We start from the raw sequence: 27743 nt of genomic DNA on the forward strand, positions 1-27743 counted from the left end.
ATAAGACTTTTTTCTTTTTCAGACATGTTTACAGAGTTAATAGCAAAAAATGCAGAAAAAAATTATCGCTGGTTTAGGCGGTATTTAGATATTTAATTTTAACTAATTTTAATTTGAGAAGGAGTAGCTAAATTTCGTCAACCCATCTAAGAACTAGTTGGCTCAGTTTGTAAACGTTCGCTTTTTCTGTTTGCACAGAGGGTCTGGGTTCGATCCCCAGTAATTGTATGCTGGGATATTATAACTTTTTGTATTTTTTTACACATAAATTTCGTATTGTTTTTCTTTAATTTAATATACACCGTGTTTTTATTGAATTCCGTTAACTTCGGGGTATAGTTAAGTACGTTTATAAGAACTAAATGGCATAAGTAGTTAATTTTCAAAAAAAAATTTTTTTTTTGTTTTCTTTTTTGTTTTTTTTTTGTTTAAAAAGTAATTAAATGTAGCATATAGCGTTGTTGTAACACGGGCATTACATTTAACTCAACCAAACAATTGAAATCTGTGACATATCAATGTCATTTCGTACATCAATCGACCGAGATTGTACTTAAGTTTAGTAGCAAATGTATGAACTCATTCTAAACACTAATCAATATGTAAGCCGGCCCTAAGGCAAGTGTACACGCTTGTAGAGGCCTTATAGTAAAAAAATAAATTATGGATTATCTCCGAAATGGACTTAATTAGAACATCGGTGTCTTTGAGAAAGTTACTTGATTTAAGCTCAGGAATGCACCCTTGAAATTAACGGAAATCAAAAAAAACACGGTGTATTTAAAGCTCTTAGCACCATGTTATTTCAAGCTCTGCTCGCGAGGTCTACAGCTCACAGAGCCACTAGTTATATGTACTTATGTATGTATGTATAGATAGATAATGACATGCATATTTGAAAAATAAGATACTGAAATGAAATGTGGGTCCTGTAGGTAGTCAGTAGGTACGTCAATAATGTTCTACACAAGCAAACATGTACATTGTACACGATCCCATTTCAAAGCATTAAGTGAAAGCTTATACGAGCCCTTTGGCCCCAGCTAGTTTAGACCTATTTTTAGCCCTAACGCCTAACAAAGCCCCTTTGATAATAATATAGACTAGACAATGGAACGGGCTCATATCCTTAGCGTAAGACTTTACCAAACAAAGCTATTTTACTAGCACACATATATCGTGTGCGCGTTCAAAGCGAATTATATTTAATAATGTTAAATGCTGGACAAGATATGCAAAATTTGGTATAATTTAATGAAGGTACACTCGTATTAAATACATTCACCTACTTAACTTTGAACACATTATTTGATGAGAAGACAGTATTGACTTGTTTAATTTCAATCACTGAAGAGGCGTTATTAGAATTCAGTCAAAATATTTAATTAATTAGAATATATTTTTAATTACTTGTTTAACTTATGAACTCATTATTGCATTTAACATAATAAACATTCATAATGGCATTTACCTTGATATAAAAAAGTACCTAATTCTATAAATAAGGTAAAAATTTGCATTTTACCTAATTTTCCAATTTCAATTGCAATAATTTATCATAATAATTCAGCCAATAAATCAAACTTAGCATCAAATATCAATTTGTCTCATATAATCGCCTTATGATCAGCACTAAAACATATACGTCATAGGGATGAGGGCTACAAATATAGGGCTACTAATAGAGGTCTAACGGCCCTTAAAATTTGAATGTATTTGCCAACCGACTATGCCACCAGCGGCTTTAGCACGGTCGCATTTTTATCGCTTGTCACCATGCCTGTCACGTTCTAACAAGTATATAAGTGCGAAAGGGACGGGCATAGTGACAGGCGATCAAAATGGAACCATGCAGCGCCCGCAGATAAACGAGCTTGACTATGAACTTGTATCTCGTTTCGAACCGTAGCTTTACTACTTTTTTACTACTTACTTTATTATACTTGTGTATGTGTATGTAGTGCTTACATCAAATGAGACAATATTTCAAGCAATATTCGTGAATACGAGTATTTATGTTAGACTTACCCACAAATAAATTGGAATGCATAAAAGGTCTCTACGAATGTTTTTGTCATCAACGCTCATCAATTTTACTCTTTCCTAGCTACTGTAGTTTCTCATTTTAATTTGAAATGAATGTACATAATGTACCAGCTACCAGCTTACGACATAACAAAATGTATTAACTCAGCGCCTTTATATTATTTATACAACGATGAAACACTGTTTGCTAAAACATTCAATGCAGGCGCTTAGTTCGTTAATGTTAATAAACTTGGTGGTATTGTAATTCGTAATAGGGATGTTGACTATATTTAAAATGAGTAGATTGTATCACAAAGGAGCAAAATGACATATTTACGGCGAGGGCGTACATTGAATGCTGAACGAACGGAAGAATTCTATTACAGAATCCAGAGAGTAGCGCGAGATTCAAGAACTCGGGGTAGGGATTCGTATGTTCACGCCCAAGGTGGAAATAATTTGCTACCATGTGACACATACTGCTTTTCACATTACCTATGAATACATTATAACTTTTCAAAATATTATTTGAACTAAAATATAGGATGCAATTAAAAAAATAGTGTCCTACTACAGAAAAGTGCCACTTTGATCTCTTCTAGCGGGGAATAAAAAGCCCTTTTCCTCCTAGCAGGGAAGAAAAATAGGTGATGTGAAAAAAATATTTCACACCATGCATGAAATAAAGCACCACAATATTATAGATTTATTCAGACAGCAGGTATTTTCAGACACAATTTATATTTTATAAATTGCATAAAACTGACTTCTATGAGGGAAAGGCAAAGCTAGCCAGTGGCTTATTGGCCCTAGGGCTAATAACTAATAAGCCACTGGCTAAATAAAATACGATTTTAAAGCGTGTCTATTCAGTCCCGGCTTCAAACCCTGATGTCACCTCCGTCAAAAGTGTATTGACCTCAAGAATGGGGCACAGTGACCGCGCTGCGATCAGGACTAGTCCCGTAGGCTGAACAAGCGCCGGGATAAGCTGGGACACGATTAATGGCTCTTCTTAATGACTCAAATTTAAAATAAATACCCTAATTTTGTCTAAAAGTCTGTAGATAAGTTTAATTACAACCTAGATGTGAAACTCTATGGAAAGATTTCATGAATTCTAAAAATAAAACTTTAGGTACTTTTAAGAAAGAGCTAATGCAAAATTGTTGTTTGTATATTTAATTGTTATAGGTTTTATTCAAGGTCAAATGCCATTAAAAAATTAACACGGAAACTAGATTATATTTACAAGGGCAGAAATCTGACCAAAACCCTACCTGACATTAAAGTTGGATCGATAAAAAAAACACACACACACACAAACATGTCTAATTTCCATTTATTTTCGATTGTAACTATATCGTTACCATGCATAAATACCATAGCAAAAAGACGTGAACTGGCAATGTTACAATTATTAAGTTACCTCTTAATTATTGAATAAAATAATAGAGGTAAGTACCTATTCATTCGATTTTAAATTATTTAAACAAAAAGATCAACTTATTGTACATTTAATTTAATTAGTCATCATCGTATTTTAATCTTAGCTTAGTGTATCATTTAATAGTCACGTAGATGCCTGCCTGATCTCACGATCAGCCGCCGACATATACAAGAATCTCTTTGTTTATTGTAACAATACTTAACAAGTCAACACCATTTTAAAATAATATTATCTTCAAACAATTATTTAAATTATACCTACATTAAAATCTCGACAAAACCATTAATTATAAAGTTGTTATAAAGTATCACAGTTGATTTTGTCATTGAATTAAAGACAATTCTTCAAAGTTTCAGCTTATGAGAACAATAAAATAAGGATCAAATTTAATAAGAGGAGCTTAATGAGACGACAGAAGTTCAGACTTGGGGTTTAAACAAGTTTTTAGCTTCGTTTTTTTTTTTTTTTTATAGTTTTGTAGGTACAGAAATGCTATTTAATTTAAGGACCGTACCTAAACATGCTCAACAATGATTACCTTACATGCTAAACATTGCCTGGCTTGAAAACAGTGATACTTTACCAAACAAGTCCGTACCTCAAAATGGTAAAAATAGACCCCTTATAAGAGTTTGTCTGTCCGTCGGTCTGTCACAGCTAATTTGACTGAAAGTGCCTACTAGGAAAAAGTAAAAGTACTAATTTGACCACATGAGTTACAATTTGGTACGTATATAGGTAACCTACACCGTGGTAAGTTGGTAACCCCAAAACGGACATATAACATGCAAACAAAAGTTAGGCAAAATACATTATATGACAATTCAAATTAAAGGGATCGTTATAATGGTCAATGGAAGTTTAAAGTTATATTTATAAAACAATTTGGTAAAAAGTCAAACTGATAATATTTTTTATCGTGACAAAGCACATAAATATCCTACATTTTACCCCGGAATTCATTATTTAAAGGGGTGGTACGGAGGTTAAAATGCTAGTATGGGAGAACTGAAGGGGTAGGGAAGGGACAGAGGGTTTTACAGCTTTTATGCGAATGAAATTGCGGGAAGAGGCTACTTTATTATATATCCTACGGAGTTCCTTCACCTCAACTGCCAAAATGTGTGTATAAAGTTCTTCGTTAGGGATTTGTTTACATAACTGTTAGTAGTGTGGTATACCTACAAATCGGCGTTTCCGCAAAACGGTCTGCAAATATTGCCTGCCCCGCTTATCGTTATATATTGCCTCGATTCCTTACACTGCCACAATAACTTCGCTCATCGGCCCATTTACTAACCTTAGTTACAGCTTAGGTCAAAAAGATGGTTTGTTAGCAGAAGTAACCTCCTTTTTTAGGCCAATAGGTTAGAATAATGGTGACCCCAATACTAAAAATCATAATAAATAATTATTCGTTAATGATTTCTCACCTTTTGATAAATAGGAGTTAAAAACGTAAACTTGCAATTGTTCCTAGCAACAGTATTAATTCCAAAGTAACTGCATGATTTTGTAATTTTCCCGAAAAACGGAAATCGCCATCATGGTGCGTAAAATTACCTACCGGAGTCCGCAAACTGTCGACGACTTGCAACATTCGTTGCCTATAGTATAAACTTACCATTAGGAGGGCCTCTTTTACTAAATATAATATCTCTACATCTTTTATTAACCACTCGTTTGATATTGAAGTTATTTGTTTATTTTTCTTCTGATAAAAATTCTTCGTAAAATTTCACACAAAAACAAAATCCAACATGTTTTTGCGCTTTCAATTATTTTTAAATAGGTAGGTACAACGAAAACTTAAGTAATGGAAGAATATGGATTCATTGAGATGTTTATGAATGCGATCTTGTCTTATACTAACTTCATACAATTTGTCTTGACGTTACATCAAAAGAAAATAGCTGATTTGAACTTGCTGTCTGCATTTCTGTCTTCCACATTGTTATCGCCATATTGACTCGAATGGGCTATGAGATGTGAAGCTTTATTGTCTTCAGACGATAAAGTGCTATTACAGGACTTACCAAAAAATGGTATTTCAAAAGTATGTTCTATATTTTTTCTGTATTCATTGATGATTTATGGTCTACATTAAGTGACTCATCATATGACGCTTAATGTGACCACAAAAATCCACCACAAATTAATTCGAATTTAATGAAAATTCAATTTGGGTTCTTATCTAGTTATCCGTTATCCATGCGTCCGATGTCGTGTTATGATATTTCATAAATCAGTACCTTTAGGTACCTACCTATCTTATATTTATTGGTTTTATTATAATATAATATTTTATTGATTGAGGAGGCCTGTGCCCAGCAGTGGGACGTATATAGGCTATTTTTTTATTTTTTTAGCTTGAAATTCGCTGAATTGCAGTGAAAATTGGATTTATCTTATTAATATTCTTTATAATATTAATAATTGACTTATGGATTAAGTTGTAAAAAGTAAATTCAATAAATTATCAAAAATAAATAGGTAGTAATTTTAGTACTAATTAATATATTGTAACAGTCTTGTCGTCTCGAACACAGACTTGATGACTTCCAGCCTCCCGAACAAGCCGGTTTCCGAAAAGGCTATAGTACCATAGACCACATCCATACGCTGCGGCAAGTTATACAGAAGACCGAAGAGTATAACTTGCCATTATGCTTAGCGTTTGTGGACTATGAGAAAGCCTTCGATTCGGTGGAAACATGGGCGGTGCTTGAGTCTCTTCAGCGATGCCATATTGACTATCGGTACATCGAAGTGTTGAAGTGTTTGTATAGAAACGCCACCATGTCGGTCCGAGTACATGAGCAGAGCACGAAGGCGATTCCATTGCGAAAAGGCGTAAGGCAGGGAGACGTTATCCCTCCCAAACTGTTTACTGCCGTAATGGAAGACGCCTTCAAGCTCCTGGAATGGCAAGGACTTGGCATCAACATCAACGGCGAATACATCACTCACCTTCGGTTTGCCGACGATATCGTAGTCATGGCAAAGTCGATGGAGGAACTCAGCATGATACTCGATGACCTCAACCGAGTTTCACAACGGGTGGGCTTGAAAATGAACATGGACAAGACGAAACTTATGTCAAATGCCAATGTTGTGCCCATCCCAGTCTCTGTTGGGAACTCGGTACTCGAAGTTGTTGACTCGTACATCTACTTGAACAAGTAGTCAAATTAGGTAGGTCCAACTTCGAGAAAGAGGTCAACCGCCGAATCCAACTCGGTTGGGCAGCGTTCGGGAAACTACGTAATGTTTTTTCGTCCGACATACCTCAGTGCCTCAAGACGACAGTCTTTAATCAATGTGTGTTACCAGTGATGACTTACGGCTCCGAAATGTGGTCTTTCACTATCGGCCTCATCTCAAAACTCAAAGTCGCTCAGCGAGCTATGGAGAGGCCTATGCTCGGAGTTTCTCTGCGTGATCGAATCAGAAATGAGGAGATCCGTAGACGAACTAAAGTCACCGACATAGCCCACCGGATTAGCAAGCTGAAGTGGCAATGGGCAGGCCACATTGCACGTAGAGAAGATGGCCGATGGGGCCGAAAAGTGCTCGAGTGGAGACCACGGACTAGCAAGCGCAGCGTAGCACGTCCACCCACAAGATGGACAGACGACCTTGTTAAGGCCGCCGGAGGACGCTGGATGCGGGTCGCTTCCAACCGGTACGAATGGAGGTCCAAGGGGGAGGCCTATGTTCAGCAGTGGACGTCTTATGGCTGAGATGATGATGATGATGATGAACAGTCTTGTCAGTCTAGGAGTTTTCCTACACCCTTTCAGTGCAAAACATGCTGCTTCAGAATGTGTGATCAGAAAAACGCTGATTTGCAAATTCTTATAACAAAATCCAAACTGACGATTTGCGTAAATCATCCCAATACAGCGGGCGCCGACCCCGAGGCTTATTCAGATATTAACAGCGCAATTTCAATCGATATAAATGAATGAATACCGGATTCCGGAATATCGGACCGATCTAGACGATATTTCAATACCGGAATTGAAGGCAACAAATGTCGGAATTCCGGTAAGTATAGGATATTTTGAGTTTCTTTTTTTTTATTGAACCATTATCATTGACCATGTAACAGGTTTTACCTTAAGGGGCTACCCGAGGTTTTCATCGATTTTTGACAAGTTTTGAATCGTATCTCCTTTTTTTGCACTATAGATAGAATTATAAGACAAACGGTTATCGGTTTTTCAATCTTTTATCCCCGGTTTTGTCCACCGGATTTTGAAAAAAAATTATAATAATTATTTTTATAATTTTTTTAAACTTAAGGCCCGATTCGGATTTTGAAATAGACATCTATTAGATATTTTTTAGACATCACCAAGATACGATAACGATATTTTTAAGATCTAACCTGTCAAATTTGACATTTGCGCGATTCTGGAGATACTCTTGAACGATTTCCACAGGATATGACTTAGAGATCCAAGTCACATCTAATAGATATCTTACTCTATCTAACGTAAAAGTGACATTGGTTGCCCGAATTGCGCTGCAAAAGAGAACTAGTTGATATCTAAACTATAACGTATCTAGAATGGATCTAGAACGTGTCGTCTCTTGTAAATATCTTGAAGTTCGAATACGGCAGATTGTCTATAAAAACACTTTTTTCGTTTCTAGTTTGCAGTGAAGGATCTTACATGTACGAAATCTTCATATTTGGGTTCGTCTTTGACGTCTCGAAAAACGTGTCCAGGGTTTTAATTTAAAACTAATTAACACAAAAGTTATGGCCTGAAAACCAGTTTTTTAGCCTAAAATTGTTCAACTTTGATGCCAAATATCTTGAAGACAATGAACTTTGAAGTAAATATGGGATACTATATTGCTTAATGCCGTTGCTGTTAATATAATAAGCTACAAAAAACATTAGAAAACTAAGGGATTCAGATCGAAGGTCATTGGCATGGGGTAGCCCCTTAAATTTTTAAATGGTCATCTTCAGTACCGGTATTAAAAACCAATAAGAATCTTCCGATATTCGATACCCTCGTCTCGTTTCTTTTTGTACGAATGAAATGCACCGAGATAAATGTCATGTTGTCATCATATTTCTTAAATCTGAATATGCTTGCCCGTTGACAAATACCAGCATATATCTGTCTAATATGATTACGCATAGGAAATGAGTTTGCGATGTTTTTACGGTTCCGTGCATTGGCATGGTAAAAATGACGCCCTTAGAAGGAATAATGAAATAAGTATATAACGTAGAGAAAGGCGCCAATTATCAGTGCCAAGTGAATAATTATTTAGGTATTTCGGTTATCTACAGTAAATCTACGAATAGTACCTCCTTAAACACATTGAAATAAACTATTCTATAGGCTGTTGTAGTTTCGATTCCTTGCAGATTCTTCAGTAGGATTCATTCTACCTAAGCAAATAATGATTATCAAATCAGATTTTAGTTTCCATTTTCTTAAAAAAACAAATGGTAGGTATAAAGGCTTAAAGGACTTTACGATAATATAACTTTATAATCTAAGCTATAGCTTAATTAGCTGTGTTTTGTATGTTAGTGATAAATAGTGAGTATTTTATTACATTATGTTTTATGCTAGTTGACCGAAGCGAAGCGAAGGTCTACGTTTTGACTCGGGCATTTTGCTTTCGTATGTCCGGATGTTCTCCTCTACAGGTCGCAATTCTTAACCGATTCTCGTGAAATTTTGTGACCGAATTTTATGACTAAATAATTTTTTTTTGTCAATCCGGTTTTTGGAAATTTTTAAAAATGGCGGAGTCGTGATACCTGGCGCCTAAACAAATAGTCGTATCGATATCATAAGACTTTTTTCTTTTTCAGACATGTTTACAGAGTTAATAGCAAAAAATGCAGAAAAAAATTATCGCTGGTTTAGGCGGTATTTAGATATTTAATTTTAACTAATTTTAATTTGAGAAGGAGTAGCTAAATTTCGTCAACCCATCTAAGAACTAGTTGGCTCAGTTTGTAAACGTTCGCTTTTTCTGTTTGCACAGAGGGTCTGGGTTCGATCCCCAGTAATTGTATGCTGGGATATTATAACTTTTTGTATTTTTTTACACATAAATTTCGTATTGTTTTTCTTTAATTTAATATACACCGTGTTTTTATTGAATTCCGTTAACTTCGGGGTATAGTTAAGTACGTTTATAAGAACTAAATGGCATAAGTAGTTAATTTTCAAAAAAAAATTTTTTTTTTGTTTTCTTTTTTGTTTTTTTTTTGTTTAAAAAGTAATTAAATGTAGCATATAGCGTTGTTGTAACACGGGCATTACATTTAACTCAACCAAACAATTGAAATCTGTGACATATCAATGTCATTTCGTACATCAATCGACCGAGATTGTACTTAAGTTTAGTAGCAAATGTATGAACTCATTCTAAACACTAATCAATATGTAAGCCGGCCCTAAGGCAAGTGTACACGCTTGTAGAGGCCTTATAGTAAAAAAATAAATTATGGATTATCTCCGAAATGGACTTAATTAGAACATCGGTGTCTTTGAGAAAGTTACTTGATTTAAGCTCAGGAATGCACCCTTGAAATTAACGGAAATCAAAAAAAACACGGTGTATTTAAAGCTCTTAGCACCATGTTATTTCAAGCTCTGCTCGCGAGGTCTACAGCTCACAGAGCCACTAGTTAGATTTGGGTAGTATAAATATTTTTAAGTCTTCAGAAATTTTGATTCTGATGATGAATTTTAATTATATTTGTTTAAAAGATCAAGCTTCCGATGCGTGACGTATACTAATAAAACAAAGTCTTTGCTTTGCTGTATGATATGTAGAGAACTGCATAAATTATAAGCAATCAAACTCATAACCGAAAATGTGAAATACTGAGTTCCATATTTAATAGGTACCCATAAAATTTACTCAGTACCTATTGAAGTAGGTACCTACCCGTACCCGTTATCATGGATACCTATAAATTAAATAGACCTAACACGGGAGCGGCGCGAAAGTATCGCGCCCTCGAAATAGGACTATGACTGCCCGACCGTCTAATTTTATTAATACAGTGAGAAAAAAACGGGTAGTCCATCTCGAGGGCGAAATAAGGTTGCGTAACTCCTGTGCTAGGACTAGATACTGGTAGAAATAACCAGTCAGGCGGCCTAGCCAAGGTGACAATCGCTTGCGCTTCGCCATCGAATCTCACTCTCGCCACTCTTCCGTATTAGTGAGACAGTGACCGTTGGATTTCGATCGCTACGGAGCGTAAGCGATTGGCATGTTGGCATGTGAAGCCGATGGTCATGTGTTCGAATCCCGGTAAGGGCATTTAATTGTGTGATGACTTGACGAGCAGATATTTGTTCCTGAGTCATGGATGTTTTCTGTGTATTTAAGTATTTTATTATATTTATCGTTGTCTGAGTACCCACAACATAAGCTTTCTTGAGCTTACCGTGGGACTTAGTCAATTTGTGTAAGAATGACCTTATAATAATTTATTATTTATTTTATTAATGTCGCGAGAAACAGGAAGTCCATTTCAGTGGTAAATGGACTTAGAATCTTAATCCTAAGTATATGTATACATTTCTTCACCTTAGTGAAGTACAACTCCTCGGGTGTCCATGGACGACGATAATTGCTTAACATCAAGCGCTTTGTCTGCTCCTTTAAAAACACCCCTACACACGCAAAAATATGTACCTATAATTATAAGTATATGCACTAACAAAACTTTCGTGGATTTCTTATATCAATAGGTCATCTGGCGTTAAAATGATTTTGGAGGCGTTTTTGCTGAAATCCTGAAATCTGGCAACCAATTATCGAAAAATTGGAGCCACTTTATCTTCAGTAAGTAAAATGAAAAAAGTTTGAAGAACTGAAGCTAAAACTTACACTCTTGCTGTCATGTTTCCAAGCTTTTCTTATCTCTGAACTTATAAAAGTAAAATAAATTCTTTGAACATTTTTTATAAACGAGAAAGAGGGCTTGAAAATTTAGCACATATTTTTATACTTAGCTACGATAATGGTCTTATTTTTAAATATATTTCTTTAACAGTGACCTTTAGTATATCGCCCGATAGAAATATGAAATACTTAGGTTAAATCTCATGTTTGAAAAGAAGTAAAAGAACAAACATAACTTCGCAGTGGTATACAGCCGACGTCAAAGATATGTTTATATATTTTTTATTATTACAAAGTACTTAGTAAGGTGCAAAATTGATATCTAACATATATTTTACTGTAAGTACATAGAAATTGCTAAAATATCAACAATTCAAGATGTAACAATTAATATAAATAATAAATAAAATAATATAGTACGTCGGTTCCTCACTCTGCGGCCCTGACCACCGGCAGCTTGGGCTAAGCCTAACCCTAGGTTAGGTTTTTTATAATGTGTTTATATGTATTTTTTATCGTTTTGTATGTGTTTTTATATTTTACTTTTATAACTATTCATATTATAATAACCTAATTTACGACGAAAAATAAATATAGAGATACTTAATAAAATAAAAATAATAAATAAATTATAATGTTTGTAAAGTTCAGAACGCATTGATTGAACGCATGCGATCAACGGAATATAGAAAAAACCCGACAAGTGCGAGTCGGACTCGCCCACCAAGTGTTCCGTACTTTTTAGTATTTGTTGTTATAGCGGCAAGAGAAATACATCATCTGTGAAAATTTCAACTGTCTAGCTATCACGGTTCGTGAGATACAGCCTGGTGACAGACGGACGGACAGACGGACGGACGGACGTACGGACGTACGGACGGACAGCGGAGTCTTAGTAATAGGGTCCCGTGTTGCCCTTTGGATACGGAACCCTAAAAAATGACAATGCGCTTACCGCTGCGACAGCGTGATAAAACGGAGTCCGTCAGTTTCTATCCAGCGGTGTTATAAAGTGACAGTTATTTTATCACGTGGATAAAACCATCCATAATAGCATGCCATGTCAAATAGTGTGCGGCAAAAGCATCTCATTTACCGCCTAAAACAACCGCGCGCTTAAATTAATACAATGTTACAATTTAATGCTTTGAGATGGCTTACCCTTAATCCTTGTTGCCTAATCCATTGGACCCGGATTTACCGATTATGAATGGGTTTCAGTTTAAAAACTTATATAGGTACCGTACCTATTATAAATGGCGTTGAGTTAATATTATCTGTTCAGTATTTCTTACTAGATATAGCAGCGGTATGTATGTATTAGTAAATAAAAGTGATGAATTCAGTGTAAGCAAGCAATAAAGGATGACTCACCCTATACCGGGTCGGGCCCGGGCCGAGGCGACCGACATGGCATTTTCTATGATGGCTCATCGGTGATCACGTGCTGGTTCATAGAAAACGAAGCGCCGGAAGCTCCAGCACGGCCCCGGCCCGGTCTAGCGTGCACCATTGACGACGATGACAGTGGACGCATTGGGTAATATTATTTTTGTATTTAACCAATTGTAATAAAATTAATAAAACAAAGGTAATAATAAAAAAATATTTATAGATACCTTAAAACTTATATAATATTTACAGTATTAAACATTTTTACATAGAAAAAATATTAACAAAGAATGTTACATTAAAGGTGGTTCAGGATAGTAGGTATGGTTACAAGTCTTCATTCACACCAAATGGCACTCATTAAATAACAGAAATTCATAAACTTTCAACAAAGGTTTGAAAATGATAATACGAGTATCATCATTCAATGAACACTATTGTGTATTTGTATTTTGTGTAACACTTTTTTGTTTCTTAAAAAAATGCCGTCATTGAAATGTACATACAATTCAAAATGCTGCTTTCCGATTATTTTGCAGTTATATCTAACCAAAATTGTAACATAGGCCTCAGATACGTTTTAGAGGAGTTCTGAGTCGTAATGAGGTAACATTGGGATTCAGGTTGTGTAGTCTGCTGGTGTCAGCGTAACCTCTAATCCCAATGTAACCTTTACCGTTAACACTTTGTCGGGCAGTCTCTTATTTTGCGACTTCTATAGTTATTTAGATAGGTACTATGTATTCAACTCTTAGAATTTATTCTCATTTACATGATCCATCGAATTGGCAAGAATTAAATAATAAATAGAAGATAAAAATCCTTGCAAAACAATAGATTTGACATTGCTTCAACAATGTAAAGTATTGCGTATTCGTAGCAAGCAAAGCTTACGGTTACACATCTGTCTCCAAAGACACGAATAACCTGTAGTTATAGCACTTTGGCAACAGTAAAAAGTTTCACATTATGATATCACAAATTCAATTTCAGCATCAACAGTCTACAACTTCACTATAAAGGCCTGGCAAACATTAATCTCTCATTGCCTTGCCTTCTAATTATCTCCGCCGCAGCTGGCGTTGCCACAAAAACTGCAGCTTGTCCCCCCAATTCCATAAACTTCCCCCTTTTAGCCTTACTCGGTCTTCTATCAATTCTCGTATCGAACACGTCATCATCACTTTGATCATAATCTATCATTGGTTCATTTAAAGCTTCTTTTCTTTTGAAACTTTTATTCATAAAATATGACTGAGGAAGATTAGATACATTGGGCGACGATATCTGCCTCGTCATTCTGCTGTTTGCAGACATTCTCTCAAACGGTGGATAGTGTCTTTGCATGTTTTCTGAAAACGACTGTCGTCCATAATTTGTTCTTCGTTGTTGGAAGGGCTGGTGGCCAAAAGATGCCCGACGGGGAAACCTTTGGTCAGATTCTGGCCGCAAGTCCCGATGGTAAGGTTTTCGCTCTTGGTTATGGTTGGATTTTAAAGAGTCTTCGTAACTGCACCTGGAAATCCATAGTTGATTAACTTAATTAATAGATCTCCAAATAACTAGAAACGCCATCAAAATCAATGTACTAGGAATATCGATGAACCAACATAATATTCCTAGCAAAATCTATAAATTTCTCGTATCCTAATGTTGATTTCGGTATTTATTAATTCCAGCACCATTATTATTAGGTTGGAATGATTTTGCATAGCTTTTTACTTATTCTTTATTAATAGTTTTCAGGTCGTATGTTTAAAATTATTAATTAGATAGAAATTAACCTATTTTAGAAAAAAATAAACTGAATTGATAAAATTTTTCATAAAAAATTATATATTATACCGTATGTTCATTATAAAGCTTAATATGCCCATTAGTATGAATTTTATTATTTTTGTAACTTCAAATGCCTCACCAAAAATAAGACCATAACCCCCAAATAAACCAGAAGAAATCCACAAGATTCATAAGCAGATAGAGAGACACCCAGCCTATTATAAATTTGTACATCATCTTAGAAAATGTGTGTTACGTCTTTCTTTGGAATCGCTTCATAAAAGGATGATAAGAAACATTACATACCCACTGCTTTCCTCCGATGTGTGCACACTGGATTGGCCACATGGACATCGTACAGCTTCGGCGATTCCAGAGTCCTGTCCACTAGAATTCACTGACGTTATCGAGTTGTCATGACCTTTCCTAGGTGAATGATGTGTGTGTTAATATGTTAATTATGTAATGAAATATGGTAATTATAGAGTACCTATAATGTATTGCCAATGTATAACGCTTAGAACAAACTAAAAAACAAATGTCAGGCATCTCAATAAGTGCTATAAATCACTTTGTTTTCGTTTTTAGTTTGATCATGTTGGTTATGATTGCACAATGTTCATGTTTAGTATATTTGTGAATTTTGAAAAATAGGTTAATAAGTCCACCTTAAAACAATAAGCACATTATATTAGCAAATTTAATACTCTTACCTTTTTTGGAGCGGTCGTTGATTGTACTTGATACAGAGTTTCTCGTGTTTTTGATTAAAATCCGAAGTATGTTCGCCAAATTGATTTTTTATACATTTTTGGTGGGCTTTTCCAAATTCTTCTACAGTGTTTCCGTGGGGGCATATCTTTTTAGTAACGTTGTGATTGATGACGTCTATATATGAGTCTGCCTCGCTGATTGATTGGTGAAGTTCCTGACACTGGTTTCCTCCAGATGGAAAGAGACCTCCGTATTTAGTTAAGTGCTCAGTGGAGTAAGCGTTAAGACGTTGCTGGGAATATGGTTTGTGACGATTTCTGTTAGGGCAAAAGATAGAAGAAGAGTCAGTCAAAAGAAGATATGGTTATAAACAAAAGATTGTAAAAAGATACGTGCAAAAAGGAATGAAAAATAAAATACGTGCACGCACAGTAAATAGTAACGAAGATTATTCAGTTCAAAATTAACAAAGACAGTTTTTTTTAATCGGTTGATTTATTCATAAAACAGTAGGTTTTTAAAGGTAAGTAAAATAAATTACAAGTACAATCAACAAAGATTAAAAACTACTAAATGTATCACAATAGTTATAAGTAACAACCATGCACTAGGAATAGTGTTAAGCTACAAATATATCTATACAAAGTAATGTGTCACATGCTTTCGTTTGTGGTGATGACGATGTCTGAAAAGGTAAGGTAAAAAATGAAAGTTCGCTTACCTCTTGGTGTAGCTAGAATAAAATTCATTGCGTTACAGTGCTCTACTCAAGGCTTGAGTAACGTTACAATGTTGTATGCAAAAGTCATAAAATAAAGTTTCATCAGAATAGTTTTTTTTTTAAATAAAGTGTGTCGTTGAAGCTAAGTATTTTCAGAATCAATTTAAGCTAAATGGCGTTATAACAAGAATTTAATAGTAATTTTTCGGACAAGTTTTGATCATAGAATTTAGCTAAAAATGGTAAAACACGATAATAGACATATTACCTTCGGCTTCTTAAACATTTTATAGCGATCGTTGTCGTAAGGGTTGCCGCAAAAACAATACAACCTAGTGCTACTGCGCTTATCTCCATAGTTCCAAGAAGCCTGGCGCCTCTTGGCTGTGCCATGGAGGAATCACCCACTTCGAGTACTTTAAAGCCAGCAAGGTTCTGCCGCAATTCTAAACCTCTTTTAAATAATGATCTGAAAAAAAAATTACTGTCGTTATAAACATGCAAAGAAAAACACTTTAAAATGTTACATTAACAGCTATAAACCTATGTAACCTATGAATAATAATGTGTCAAAAAATACTTACTTTTGAAGGACATCCATATCAATAATTGTATTTGACATTGGGTCAATAGCATAAATGAACATATCAGTGCTGGAAAAAAATCACAATTAGTTAAGTATCTTTAAAACACTCTCGCTACTTTCATTAATAATATTGCAAACGTAACTCACGCGTATCCATCCATAACGACTCTATTATTAGTTTCCAGACGCCTTATTCTTACGTCATAACCAGTCATAGTTGTCAAAGTCCTAGTTATATTTTCTATTTCTTTTTCAACTTCCATTGGCTTGGCACCGAGCACGAGTAGCAGTTGTTTATTGTCATCAAGCACATACACCTGTAATCGAGTTGATATATGGGTTGTAAAATATGACCAACTATAAGCTTAGTTTACCTTATCGTCGGGTGACAAGCAAAAGTCACTAAGTACCACCACAAGTTCATAGCCATAGTGAACCATATTAGTACTAAAAGAAGTTCGATTTTTGTTTAAATTTTTTTTAGTAATTAGTGACTTTTGCTTGTCACCTGACGTTATCATTTTGGTGTATAAATTTTACAACTTATTGTTGTCTTTGAATTGCTACTTACAAAAACATTAGCAATGGCAGATTTTCCATCATCGGCGCCTTTCTTATCAGTGGCTTTAACATCAAATCCAAAGACCCGCCCTGCATCTCGTGCAAATGCGGCCACCGCACGTACGCGACCTGTTTCAGGATCAATAGCAAACCGCTGCGATTGCTCGTTAAGTATCTGGTAGCGAATGTCGGCATTGGTCCCTAGATCAGCATCTATTGCCTGGATAAGTTAAAGAAATAATTTAAATATACATTTATTTATAGAGTTTATAAATTATGCCACATAACGGAAAATTACACGAATATTTCTACCTGTAACTGTATAACTTGATAACCAAATGCTGCTGTTGTAGGTATCGCAGTCACCATTGGTCGGCCTCCATTTATAAACTTCGGCGCATTGTCATTTACATCTTTAATTCTTAAAATTACTTTAACGTCGAATTTACTCATCCCTTCTAACACGTCATCTGATACGGGATATATCATATGTGGAAGCTCCCTGCTTATCTTTTGTCTTTCAGCTCTGATTATAATCTCATAAACGTCTCTTACTTCACGATCCGGACTCTTCACTAAATATAAAGTGCCATTCCTTGGATCTATTACAAATGTTCTTTTAACATCTGAATCATTCTCATTGAGAATAAAGTATTTCATTTTAAAATTCTCGTAATACTCCGTTAGATTGACAGTAAGCAGTTCAACTGGAGTTCTAGTATTTTCTTCTATTTCTAGTTCATAGTAACGTGAAATAAACACCGGTTTATCAGATACTTCTACATCATCGGGGACATCTGTTACAGTGAGCATTAAAATAGCTGTTGAGCTTAAACTAGGCGAGCCTAAATCAGATGCTATTATTGTGACATTATGGACTGATTGACTTTCATAATCGAGCCTGCCAGTTGTAGTAATAATTCCTTCCTTTGAATCTATAGCAAAAAGACTCAATTTATTTTTTCGTTGAGGTAGACTGTATAGAATTAAACCGTTCCCATTTCCAATGAAATCTGAGTCGTTTGCGTATACTCTTGCAACTGTAGAACCTATCGGGGCGTTTTCTTCTAATGTCGCTTTGTATACAGGTATCATCATTACGGATTCAAAGTTATGATTTATCAGTTCCCCAGCTTCTGGGTGTTTCCACTCTAGCAAATCATCGTATGCAAAAAACTTTGGTGCATTATCATTTATATCTAATACTTGAACTTCAACACTTACAGATGATGACAGTTTTTTTTCTGGACCATTATCTCTTGCTACCACGGTTAATATATATTTATCTTCTCGTTCCCTGTCAAGTTCTCCATTAACACTAAAAACACCGCTAAGAGGAGCAATTTCAAAGGGCAAGTCTTTACTTGACGGTTCTATATAATATGTCAAATTTGCATTTTGGCCAAAGTCTGCATCTGTTGCATCAATTTTTCCTAATATTCTCCTTGTGTATTGCGCTTCTTCAACATTGAAATTGTACCATGATTTTTTGAACATTGGGAAATGATCGTTAACATCTTTGATGAAAAACCGTATTGCAATGTGATCACTTAAACCCCCACCATCGATAGCCGATATGTTTAACCTGAATTCAGATTCTGGTGGTAGTGCTCTTGCAACTATAATATGGCCATGTCTTTCATTGATCACAAAGTATCGTTTTATGTTCATTGCGTTAGATGATATGGCATAGGGAGGCATAAAAACTTCCGAAATAAACTCATATCTTAATTGTCCATTAAGTCCACTATCCATATCTACAGCATTAACTTTCAGGATTGTGGAACCAATGGCAACGTTTTCTGGAACAGAGAACATAGGACCAACTGCATTGATAAATGCAAACTTATTCTTTGGTTTAGCCTCAACGTTAATAATTACTCCGCTGAATTCATTCTTTTTTTCACGATATATTTTAATATTTGTTTTTTCATCGACTTCAAGCAGGTCAATGTTTTCCCCTATAGGTATTGTAACGTGATTGTATTTTGGTTCACAATCATTTTCATCTATAACTGTAATAGTTAATTTAGCTTCAGAGCTTAAACTTCCTTTATCCCTTGCTACTATTTTTAGAAGATAAACACTCTTTTCTTCTCTGTCTAGTTTGCTTCCAACAAACGAAACAACGCTAGTATTTTCATCGACATCAAACAATTCATGCCCATCCCCAAACAGTGTATACATAAATTGAGCATTCAATCCTGCATCTGCGTCACTTGCTTTAATTTTGTCGGTCATTTTCACTTCTGTGCCCTTTTTTGCGTTTTCTGTTATAAATCCTTCATAAAGAAGAGAATCAAATATTGGCGGGTTGTCGTTTTCATCAGTTACGTGTATAGTGACTTGATAAATGCCAGCCCCAGATATCATACCCTTATTAAATTCTGCAATTACAGTCATTCTATATACCTCTCTTTTTTCTCTATCGAGAGGTTTTTGAGCATATATCGTCCCATCTTGACCTGAAAAAAAAAACTCATATCAATGAAATCTTGCAGCCACAGGATATACCTGCAGTTATTTTTGGAACATCCTATATGTGTAATTACCTATAGCGATATCATCGGTAATGTCTTGGTGGTTAGCTATAATGAAATGAATATTGCCTGTTACGTTGACAGGTAAATTGCTTGTATTTACTGGAAATATTTGTCCAATTGTAGCTCCAGCCACATTTTCTTTGACATGAAACACAAGCGGAGAATTAGCGCCCCTGAAAAAAAATTGTTTTGATTGTGTTTAAAAATGGGATAATTAAAACGTGAATTCCAATTACTTTAATACGTAAATTCGTATTACTTTAGCAACACTCCTCTTTCGTCGTGCACATCAACAACATGAACTGTTGCATTTGTGGTAATCGTTACATTAGCACTTTCTTGTGTTGCTACGGCTTCGAAATCATACATTGGTCGATTAAACCTTGAGAGTTCTTCAATGACTGTTATCACGCCTGAACTTTCTTCTACTGCAAAAGGTACTGAAAACAAATGCAATAATTTAAAGCTCAAAGTCTTCGATAGTACTTTAACTTTAATCATAGGTAAAATATACACCTCCATCTTCATATCCATGAAGTAAGTCATAGGAAACATCACTCTTTTCCATCGCTTCATTTATGCGTATTTGTCCTACACTAGTGCCAATGCCGACATTAGATCCAACCCAAAATTCATATGGAGCTCCTATAAATCCCGGTTTCTCGGGTTTTGTTCCTGTAAACCACAATAATTATTAAGTAAGGTTACGCGTAAATATGGCTGGGCTTCTTACTGGGGCCTGTTTACACATTGATTGGTGTTTATTGCGGCTTCATACATTTGGTACTTTTGCGTTTTATTTAGTGGCAATAGGGATGTATTTAATAGTACATCCGACTGGGACACCACGGATTATCTTGTCAAAAAAGTGCAGGCCGTTTTTCGAGACATGCGTCGCTTAATGACATAGTCCGTCGGTCTCTTGCCACCATCAATGTGCCTGCTCTTCTTGAGCCGACTGGCATTATCAGAGATGATGGCAAGAGGCCCGATGGAGTGTCCTTAGTTCCTTGGAGCTTGGGACGGATGTTAGTGTGGGATGCTACCTGCGTAGACACACTGGCACCGTCCCACCTCCAACGGACTACTGTAAAAACGGGCGGAGCGGCGGAAAGCGCCGAAATTCTAAAACGTAACAAATATAAGAGCCTCGGTAGAGAGTACCATTTTGTACCATTTGGAGTTGAAACTCTAGGTCCATGGGGTCCCAGCGCGCATAAGTTGTTCGCAGAAATCGCGAAGCGTCTGGTTGACGTAACTGGTGACCGAAGAGCTGGCGGCTACCTCGCACAACGTATCAGCATTGCGATACAGCGAGGAAATGCCGCCAGCATCCTTGGTACAATGCCTCAAGGGCCTATTTTAGATTTAAGCTAGTTATTAATTTAGTTTAGTAGTACCACTGTATATATATATATTTTATGTAAATAAATAGTACGTTGTGATACAAGTGTGTTACGTTGGTAATTACACACGAGGCCTTATTGTGCGTGCGAGCTTCAAGCGAGCGCGCAACAAGAAAGCCGATACTGTATGTAACGCGAAAAACACTACTTAGTCAATGTGTAAACTGGCGGAAATGTGAAGACCAGCTACACTTATCCGTATTGACCTTATCTATTTAAAAAAGCTGCATAATTTAATACAATAAGTATACATATATAAGCATAATAACGATATGAAAATAATATATACAGTAGGTACTACTGTAACAGACTTAAAAAAAATATTTGTGTCAGAAAACGTACCCTTACTTGACTTTATGACGTCAATTGTAACAACAGCTAATGAATATCTTCTTTCACTGGGGTTAGCTGGCTGATCCGAAGCTTCAATAAATAAAGCGTGCCTGCCTTCAGTGACCGGTGTTTCGGCTAAACTAATTACACCTGTTTTCGCATCTACTTGAAATGGTGATGTTATTGTTAAATTACTGGTTCTCTGGAGGTCAAATAGAATCATTCCATTTCGTCCCAAATCCGGATCAACGGCTTTTACTTTTCCAATGTATGTCCCAACTTTAGAATGAGACTTTATCACAAATTCGTATAAATTGCTAGGCACAAAAATAGGATTATTATCGTTTGCATCTAACAAAGTGACTTCGACCGTAACATATGACATTAACTGATGCAGGTCTTCAAAATATTCAATATTTTCATTTTTTGTACCAATTTTATCGGGGAATACATATGTTGTTTTATCTTTATACACTGATCGAGGTGTTGTTGGGGTTCGTCTATATTTTGATAATCTTTGTTTATCTAAAAATGTCCCCACTATACTTGGATTCTTTTCTTTAGCGTATACCTTCATTTTTAACGATGAGTGTCTTTCTCTATCTAGAACAGTCTGAAAAACAAAGAATTTTACTAAAGTGTTTTTTTTTTACATATAGACACAATACATACCCTCTCTTAGAAAAATGTACGACGAGTAGGTACCTGATTTCGAACAGTCAGCCACCCAGTTCGGGGGTCGATAACAAACGCCCCTTCAGGATCGCTAAGTTGATATGTAAATTCTCCGTTATCTCCCTGATCTTTATCTGTTGCCATTACTTGAAGTACACTGAACCCTGTGAATAATTAAAACTTGTGTCCAATGAAGAGAATATAAAAAACTAGGTATCCGACATCACAAAGATAATAATAGTTATTTACGATACAAATGCGGAAAAGAGGAAATTCGAAACGAGTGGCGATAAATTAAAAAACAACCGAAGGGAGTGTTTTAAATCGACACGAGTTGCAAATTACCTATTCGCACGTGTATCGTACAACGTTTTACAGTACATATGTCCCTTTAAACTTTCGACAGACGCACGGAAAGTGCTCTTTCCCGCACTCCTAGCTCCATATGTACTGTAAAGTAGCTAAAACAACTTTGAAACTAGATAGGTGGTTTTCTATACGAGACATAATAAACAAAAGTTTCTGGTGGTGAGTTATACTATCCAAAACCGGTCACGACCTGGTTTTGGGCCATACCAAAATTGTCAACATTAACAGAAAAGACAAATTTGAACCTAAGGGCTGACTTATACTTGCTGATTAAAACAAACTATACTTGATTTCGGATTGACATAAATACGCGGGCCTAGTCGCGCCAATGACAGATTCCCACCGTTTTCTAATTACGGTTCAAACGAAGATATTATTTCGTGCGACTTGCGACTAGGCATACAATCATACTAGCCGCATATATACCTACGGAAAGAACACTTTTTACCGTTAGGAAGATTTTCCACGATGCTTATATTATAGAAGTCGACTTCGAACTCCGGTAGGTTATCGTTCAAGTCAAGTACTTCTACTTCAACTCTCGCTTGGGCAGTTTTGAGCGGATTATCTACCTGGGCAGCTTGGATTTGCATCACGAACGTATTTCCTAAAACAAACACAGTAAATAATAATATAGTTACTATTCTATCAACCGACTTCTAGCAATCTTACTCAAATCCTCCTTAATAAAATGATGTAGGATACAACTCTAAACTTTGGCTCAGGCAGTATTACCTATATAAAATAGTGTAGAGTAATCAGTTGTTGTACTACTCGCGGCGTAGCATTTTACAGATTAAAATTATTACTGTGATCATGAGCTATTGGTAAAGGCTTCCTAATGCGGTGTCTGTATTGTTCAAATATCTGACAAAACTTGCTTTTTTTTTTCTTACACTAAGAGTATTTGAGCACCTGATAATCCAGTTTCAGCATCCAAATCAATTTCTTTGTCAAGGAATAGTGTTCCGTTGATGATGTTTAGTGAAAACAGCTTTCTTTCGTTCCCTGAGACTAAATCGTAGCGAACCGGTGCCTTGACGCTGAGATCTTGATCAAACGCACGAATCGGATCGTCGAAGATCAGTTCCCTGTGTATGCGTTTATCCTGAGAAAGAAGAAAAATAGATCTAAGGAACATATACATTACACCCTAATGCAGGCAAAATTCTAGAATTTCAAAATTCTGCAAATTAATTACGTCGACGAAAAAAACACAAACTTACCAAAAATATGGATTAAATAAATGATGTTCATACAATTGAAAATTTTGCATAAAGAAAACAACTTGATTGGAATTGTGAATTGAATGTCCTATAATTTAAGGTCTGGAGCCGGGTTATAATATAAAAGGGGATTAGATTAAGCTCTCCCAATATGTACCTACCCTCTCGGTATGAATTAGATGTGAATTCTGAATACGAATTGGCTATTAGGAAAATTTCGCAGTCAAATTATGATAATTTTGGAGGACCTTTTTGCGATTTATATTGTCAATATTAAGTTATTTTCATGAATGCTAGATTGAATTGAAGAATGTGGTGCTCGTACTTGTTAACGATATACTTGTAATTTATTTTCAAGTTTTGATCAGTTTATCTTTATTATCTTCACCAGCCTATATGCTTCTCATTGATGCTTATACTGTATTAGAGAGTTTGGGCTACTTACAGTTCAATGGGCGCTCATAAAAGTATATACCTATCGCGTCAAATAATGATCCCTATTATGACAGTTCCTGCAAGTCTCTTTTGGTTGAGCTTAATTCAAAAAGTAATTGAAGAAATAAGAGTTTATTAGTAGAGTTAATTAGAGTTAGACCAAGCTTAGTCGGCAGCAATTTTGTGCAAACTTATTTTTAAATGTCAAACTTCTACGAAAATGTGATGTTTAAATAACATTGCATAGTCTGGGCTATCAAAATCGCTGCTAACTTAGCTTGGCTTAACACTACTTAAATGTTACATTTCTAAATAAATTAATGTGCTACAGTTCCCCAAGATGTGCCAGTTACTATATAAAAAATGAACTGTTGTAGGTATCATCATTCGACGCGAGAGGTTATAATATACCTATGTAAGTATAATAATGTATTAATATTTAAATGTCCGTCTCCAAACAATCAGAAAATTTAAATTGAAAAAGTTTTATTTCATGTTTCATTTCCATTATTCAATTAGTACTTACAAAGAAAGGATAAAACTCTGGTATTTGAGTTTTATAGACATCTTGAGTAAATTTAGGCGGCAAGTCATCGTTATCTTGGACTGTTACGTGAACTGTCGCATTTGTGCTTCGGGCTGGAGAACCGCGGTCCTGAAAAATTAAACAAACGTGTAAACTTATTTGCAATTGACGTAATGACTTCATTGCCTCTACAACGTAAAACCAGCGGCGGTTTCATGGTCGCATTTCTATCACTTGTCATGTCATGCGTCGCTTTTGCACTTACTTGTTAGAACGTGACAGGCATTATGACAGATGATAAAAAACTGACCATCTTAGCCCTACAGGTAAGTAAAAGCGTTGTAGAAAAATATGATTTAATGTAACATCTCAAAAAAGAGTGGTTTCTAAATTAGAATATATTCCACAGTTGTTAGTTAAAAAAAAACATATCGGTTCACTAGTGACAAAGTCGTTTTTGAATTTTAACATAAATACAACCATATTATGGTTCTCATGTTAGATATACAGAACCTTAAATTTCAAACTGCCAACTGCGTCAAAATACTTACACGTAGCAGGCATAGATTTGAACATTACGAGTTATTGATCTTTACAGTTTCAAACAAATAAATTAAAAAGTAAGTAAAGCTTAAATATAAAGTGCTCTTGAATTAGTGAGCGTTTGGCGAGACTCCAATGCAAATAGCTCTGAAGTCCAGCCTTGCGTTATATTCAAACTGTTTTCAATAAACCTTTTTCGTTTTTATAATAAAATTCTATTTTGAGTTTTTTTTATTGGCTTTAAAAAATAAATCTGAGTATAATAAAGAACAATGCTAAAGGGTCTGTTGGTATCGGTAAGTATTTATACTCCGGCAGATCCACTTTGTCAGAAGAAAAATACGGCAAATTAAAAAAAACGTAGGCACAAAGATTTGACTTCCGATATTTTTTTTTTAATTTCGCGCCTTTTTCTACTGACGAAGTGGGTGTATATGAGTATATAAGTAAAAAAAAAAAGAAATATTCACATAATAGTATTATAGAACAATTTGCACAGGAGGTCCGAGTCCGAGTAGTTGTCAGTCCCTATAAGCAGGTTAGGTGTACAATTTTGTATCAGAATATGCATGCCCAGCCTGGAAGAACTCTATACATGCTGCCCAGGTTGACATAGCTCTCAACGAGTCCTGCCGCCTAATAACCGGATGCCTAAAACCCACCAAACGTGACCAACCATGACATACCAACTGAGTGGAATTGCACCACCGGGCATACGCAGAGACATCGCGGTGGCTGTAGAGCGAGAAAAACAACTGCGCGACCCGCGTCACCCCCTGTACGACCACAAACCAGTTACTGCAAGGCTAAAGTCCCGGAAGAGCTTCGTTACAAATTCAGCTCTCCAGCAGCAAACTCCTCAGGAGGCTCGCATCAAGTCATGGAACTTGCAACTCAGCGACACATCGCTACGAATGCCCGCTGCGGAACGCCTGCCTCCAGGGGGAAAGGAAAAGTGGCCAGTATGGAAAGCTCTCAACAGACTTAGGACGGGAGTTGGTCGGTCAAAAGATAATCTTCTGAGATGGGGAATTGGGCGTCAAGATGATACATCCTGCGAGTGTGGAGTCCCTCAAACAACAATACACATGAGACAGTGTTCTCTGTGCTCAACGACGTGCACTGAGGAAGATCTCCTGAGGGCTACACCCCGAGGGCTGGAAGTGGCAAAGCATTGGCAGACAAAAATTTAGTTTTAAGAAGTTTGATCCCTCTACACGAAAAGAAAGAAAGATCAGTAAGTTAAGGCTGCTATTTAACTGATCACCAGATTTAGTAAAATTTATTACCAAAAAAATCTATTTTACCACCCTAAAATAATAAATGATCACCAAAATTATAACACCATTTTAATGTGAAATGATTACCAATTTTATTACATTTTACTATCCTATTAAAGGAAATGACACCAAACTAATAATTACTAACCCAAAAATAGTATATGATTACCAAATTTCAAACCCCATTTTAATGTGAAATGATAACCATATTTTTACATCTTGCTATCCTATTAAAGAAAATGACACCAAAATAATCATTGTAAACCCAAAAATAGTAAATGACCACCAAAATTAGAAGTCCATTTTAATGTAAAATTATAACCAAATATTTAAATCATGCTATCATATTAAACCAAATTACTCCAAAATAATCATTGTAAACCCAAAAATAGTAAATGACCACCAAAGGCCATCGTCGGTTTTCCGGTTTACTAACGAATGGGCCAAAAACGTTTCCCAAAGTATCACATCCCAAACTATGTTTCCCAAATTATCATTTCCCAAAAAAAATGTTTGGCAAAACAACTTATCGCAATTTTTCAGTCAGCAATAGACTTTTATGGCAAGTTATTGTTTAGCAAATAATTATTTGGACAAGTTTCATTTTACCAAGTATTATTTAGTCAAATGTATCATTAAGCATAACATATTGCATGGCATACAATTTACATACCAATTGATATTTTTATTTTTGCTTTTATTTGAAATACCTTGTTTTTTTTTATCATTTTGGTTATTTTTACGCATACGGATATGATTAGTTTCAACCATAAACATTATAATGTTTAAGAAAAAAAAACGATTTCTATAGGGGCCGGTGAAAGATTATTGTAGATGGTGCACTATGTAGAAAAGGAGGTAAAACCACCCACTTTTCTAGTAGCATTTCGTTTCTGTAAGGGTCTTTCGTATAGTTCTAGCCTAACCTAACCCACTTCTCTGACAGCAGTTCGGTTCTGTGAGGATCGCAGTTCGAACGTAATCAAATCAACTTTTCTAGTAGCATTTCGTTTCTGTAAGGCTCGCGCAGTTCTAACCTAACCTAACGCACTTTTGTTCGGTTCTGTGAAGATCGCAGTTCAAACCTAACCTAACCCACTTAACGGCTTTTTTGGAATATAATATTAGCCAATAAAAAACGTTTGCTAAATAATTTTTTGTCCTAACAACATTTGACGAAGTAAAATCATGCCAAGTGATAATTTGACCAAATAAATTATATGCGAAGTGTAACTTTGCTAAAGGTTCCTTTGGGAAATGAAACTATT

General features: G+C 35.6%; 1 protein-coding gene and 1 long non-coding RNA gene across 7 annotated transcripts in view; one reads left to right on the forward strand and one right to left on the reverse strand.

The window, feature by feature from the left end:
• Positions 1–27743, forward strand: part of LOC134805504 (uncharacterized) — a 407355-nt gene that overhangs the window by 270306 nt on the left and 109306 nt on the right. The gene's annotated exons all lie outside the window — the stretch shown is intronic.
• LOC134804801 (cadherin-89D) overlaps positions 12982–27743 on the reverse strand; it is a 91829-nt gene continuing 77067 nt past the window's right edge. The window contains exons 7-22 of one of the 6 annotated variants that reach the window (XM_063778063.1): positions 24653–24781; positions 23381–23573; positions 22914–23072; positions 22127–22260; positions 21431–22034; positions 20199–20357; positions 19942–20122; positions 19692–19855; positions 17452–19604; positions 17150–17359; positions 16726–16895; positions 16577–16645; positions 16261–16461; positions 15271–15588; positions 14864–14944; positions 12982–14294 (exon numbers count right to left, since the gene is read on the reverse strand). In XM_063778063.1, the coding sequence (XP_063634133.1) occupies positions 13793–14294; positions 14864–14944; positions 15271–15588; positions 16261–16461; positions 16577–16645; positions 16726–16895; positions 17150–17359; positions 17452–19604; positions 19692–19855; positions 19942–20122; positions 20199–20357; positions 21431–22034; positions 22127–22260; positions 22914–23072; positions 23381–23573; positions 24653–24781 (5427 nt within the window). In that variant the 3' untranslated portion in view covers positions 12982–13792. The other 5 variants (XM_063778055.1, XM_063778080.1, XM_063778072.1 and 2 more) reach the window with 5 other exon arrangements.

The sequence above is a fragment of the Cydia splendana genome, chromosome 2, assembly GCF_910591565.1.
Source record: "Cydia splendana chromosome 2, ilCydSple1.2, whole genome shotgun sequence".
NCBI lineage: Eukaryota > Metazoa > Arthropoda > Insecta > Lepidoptera > Tortricidae > Cydia > Cydia splendana.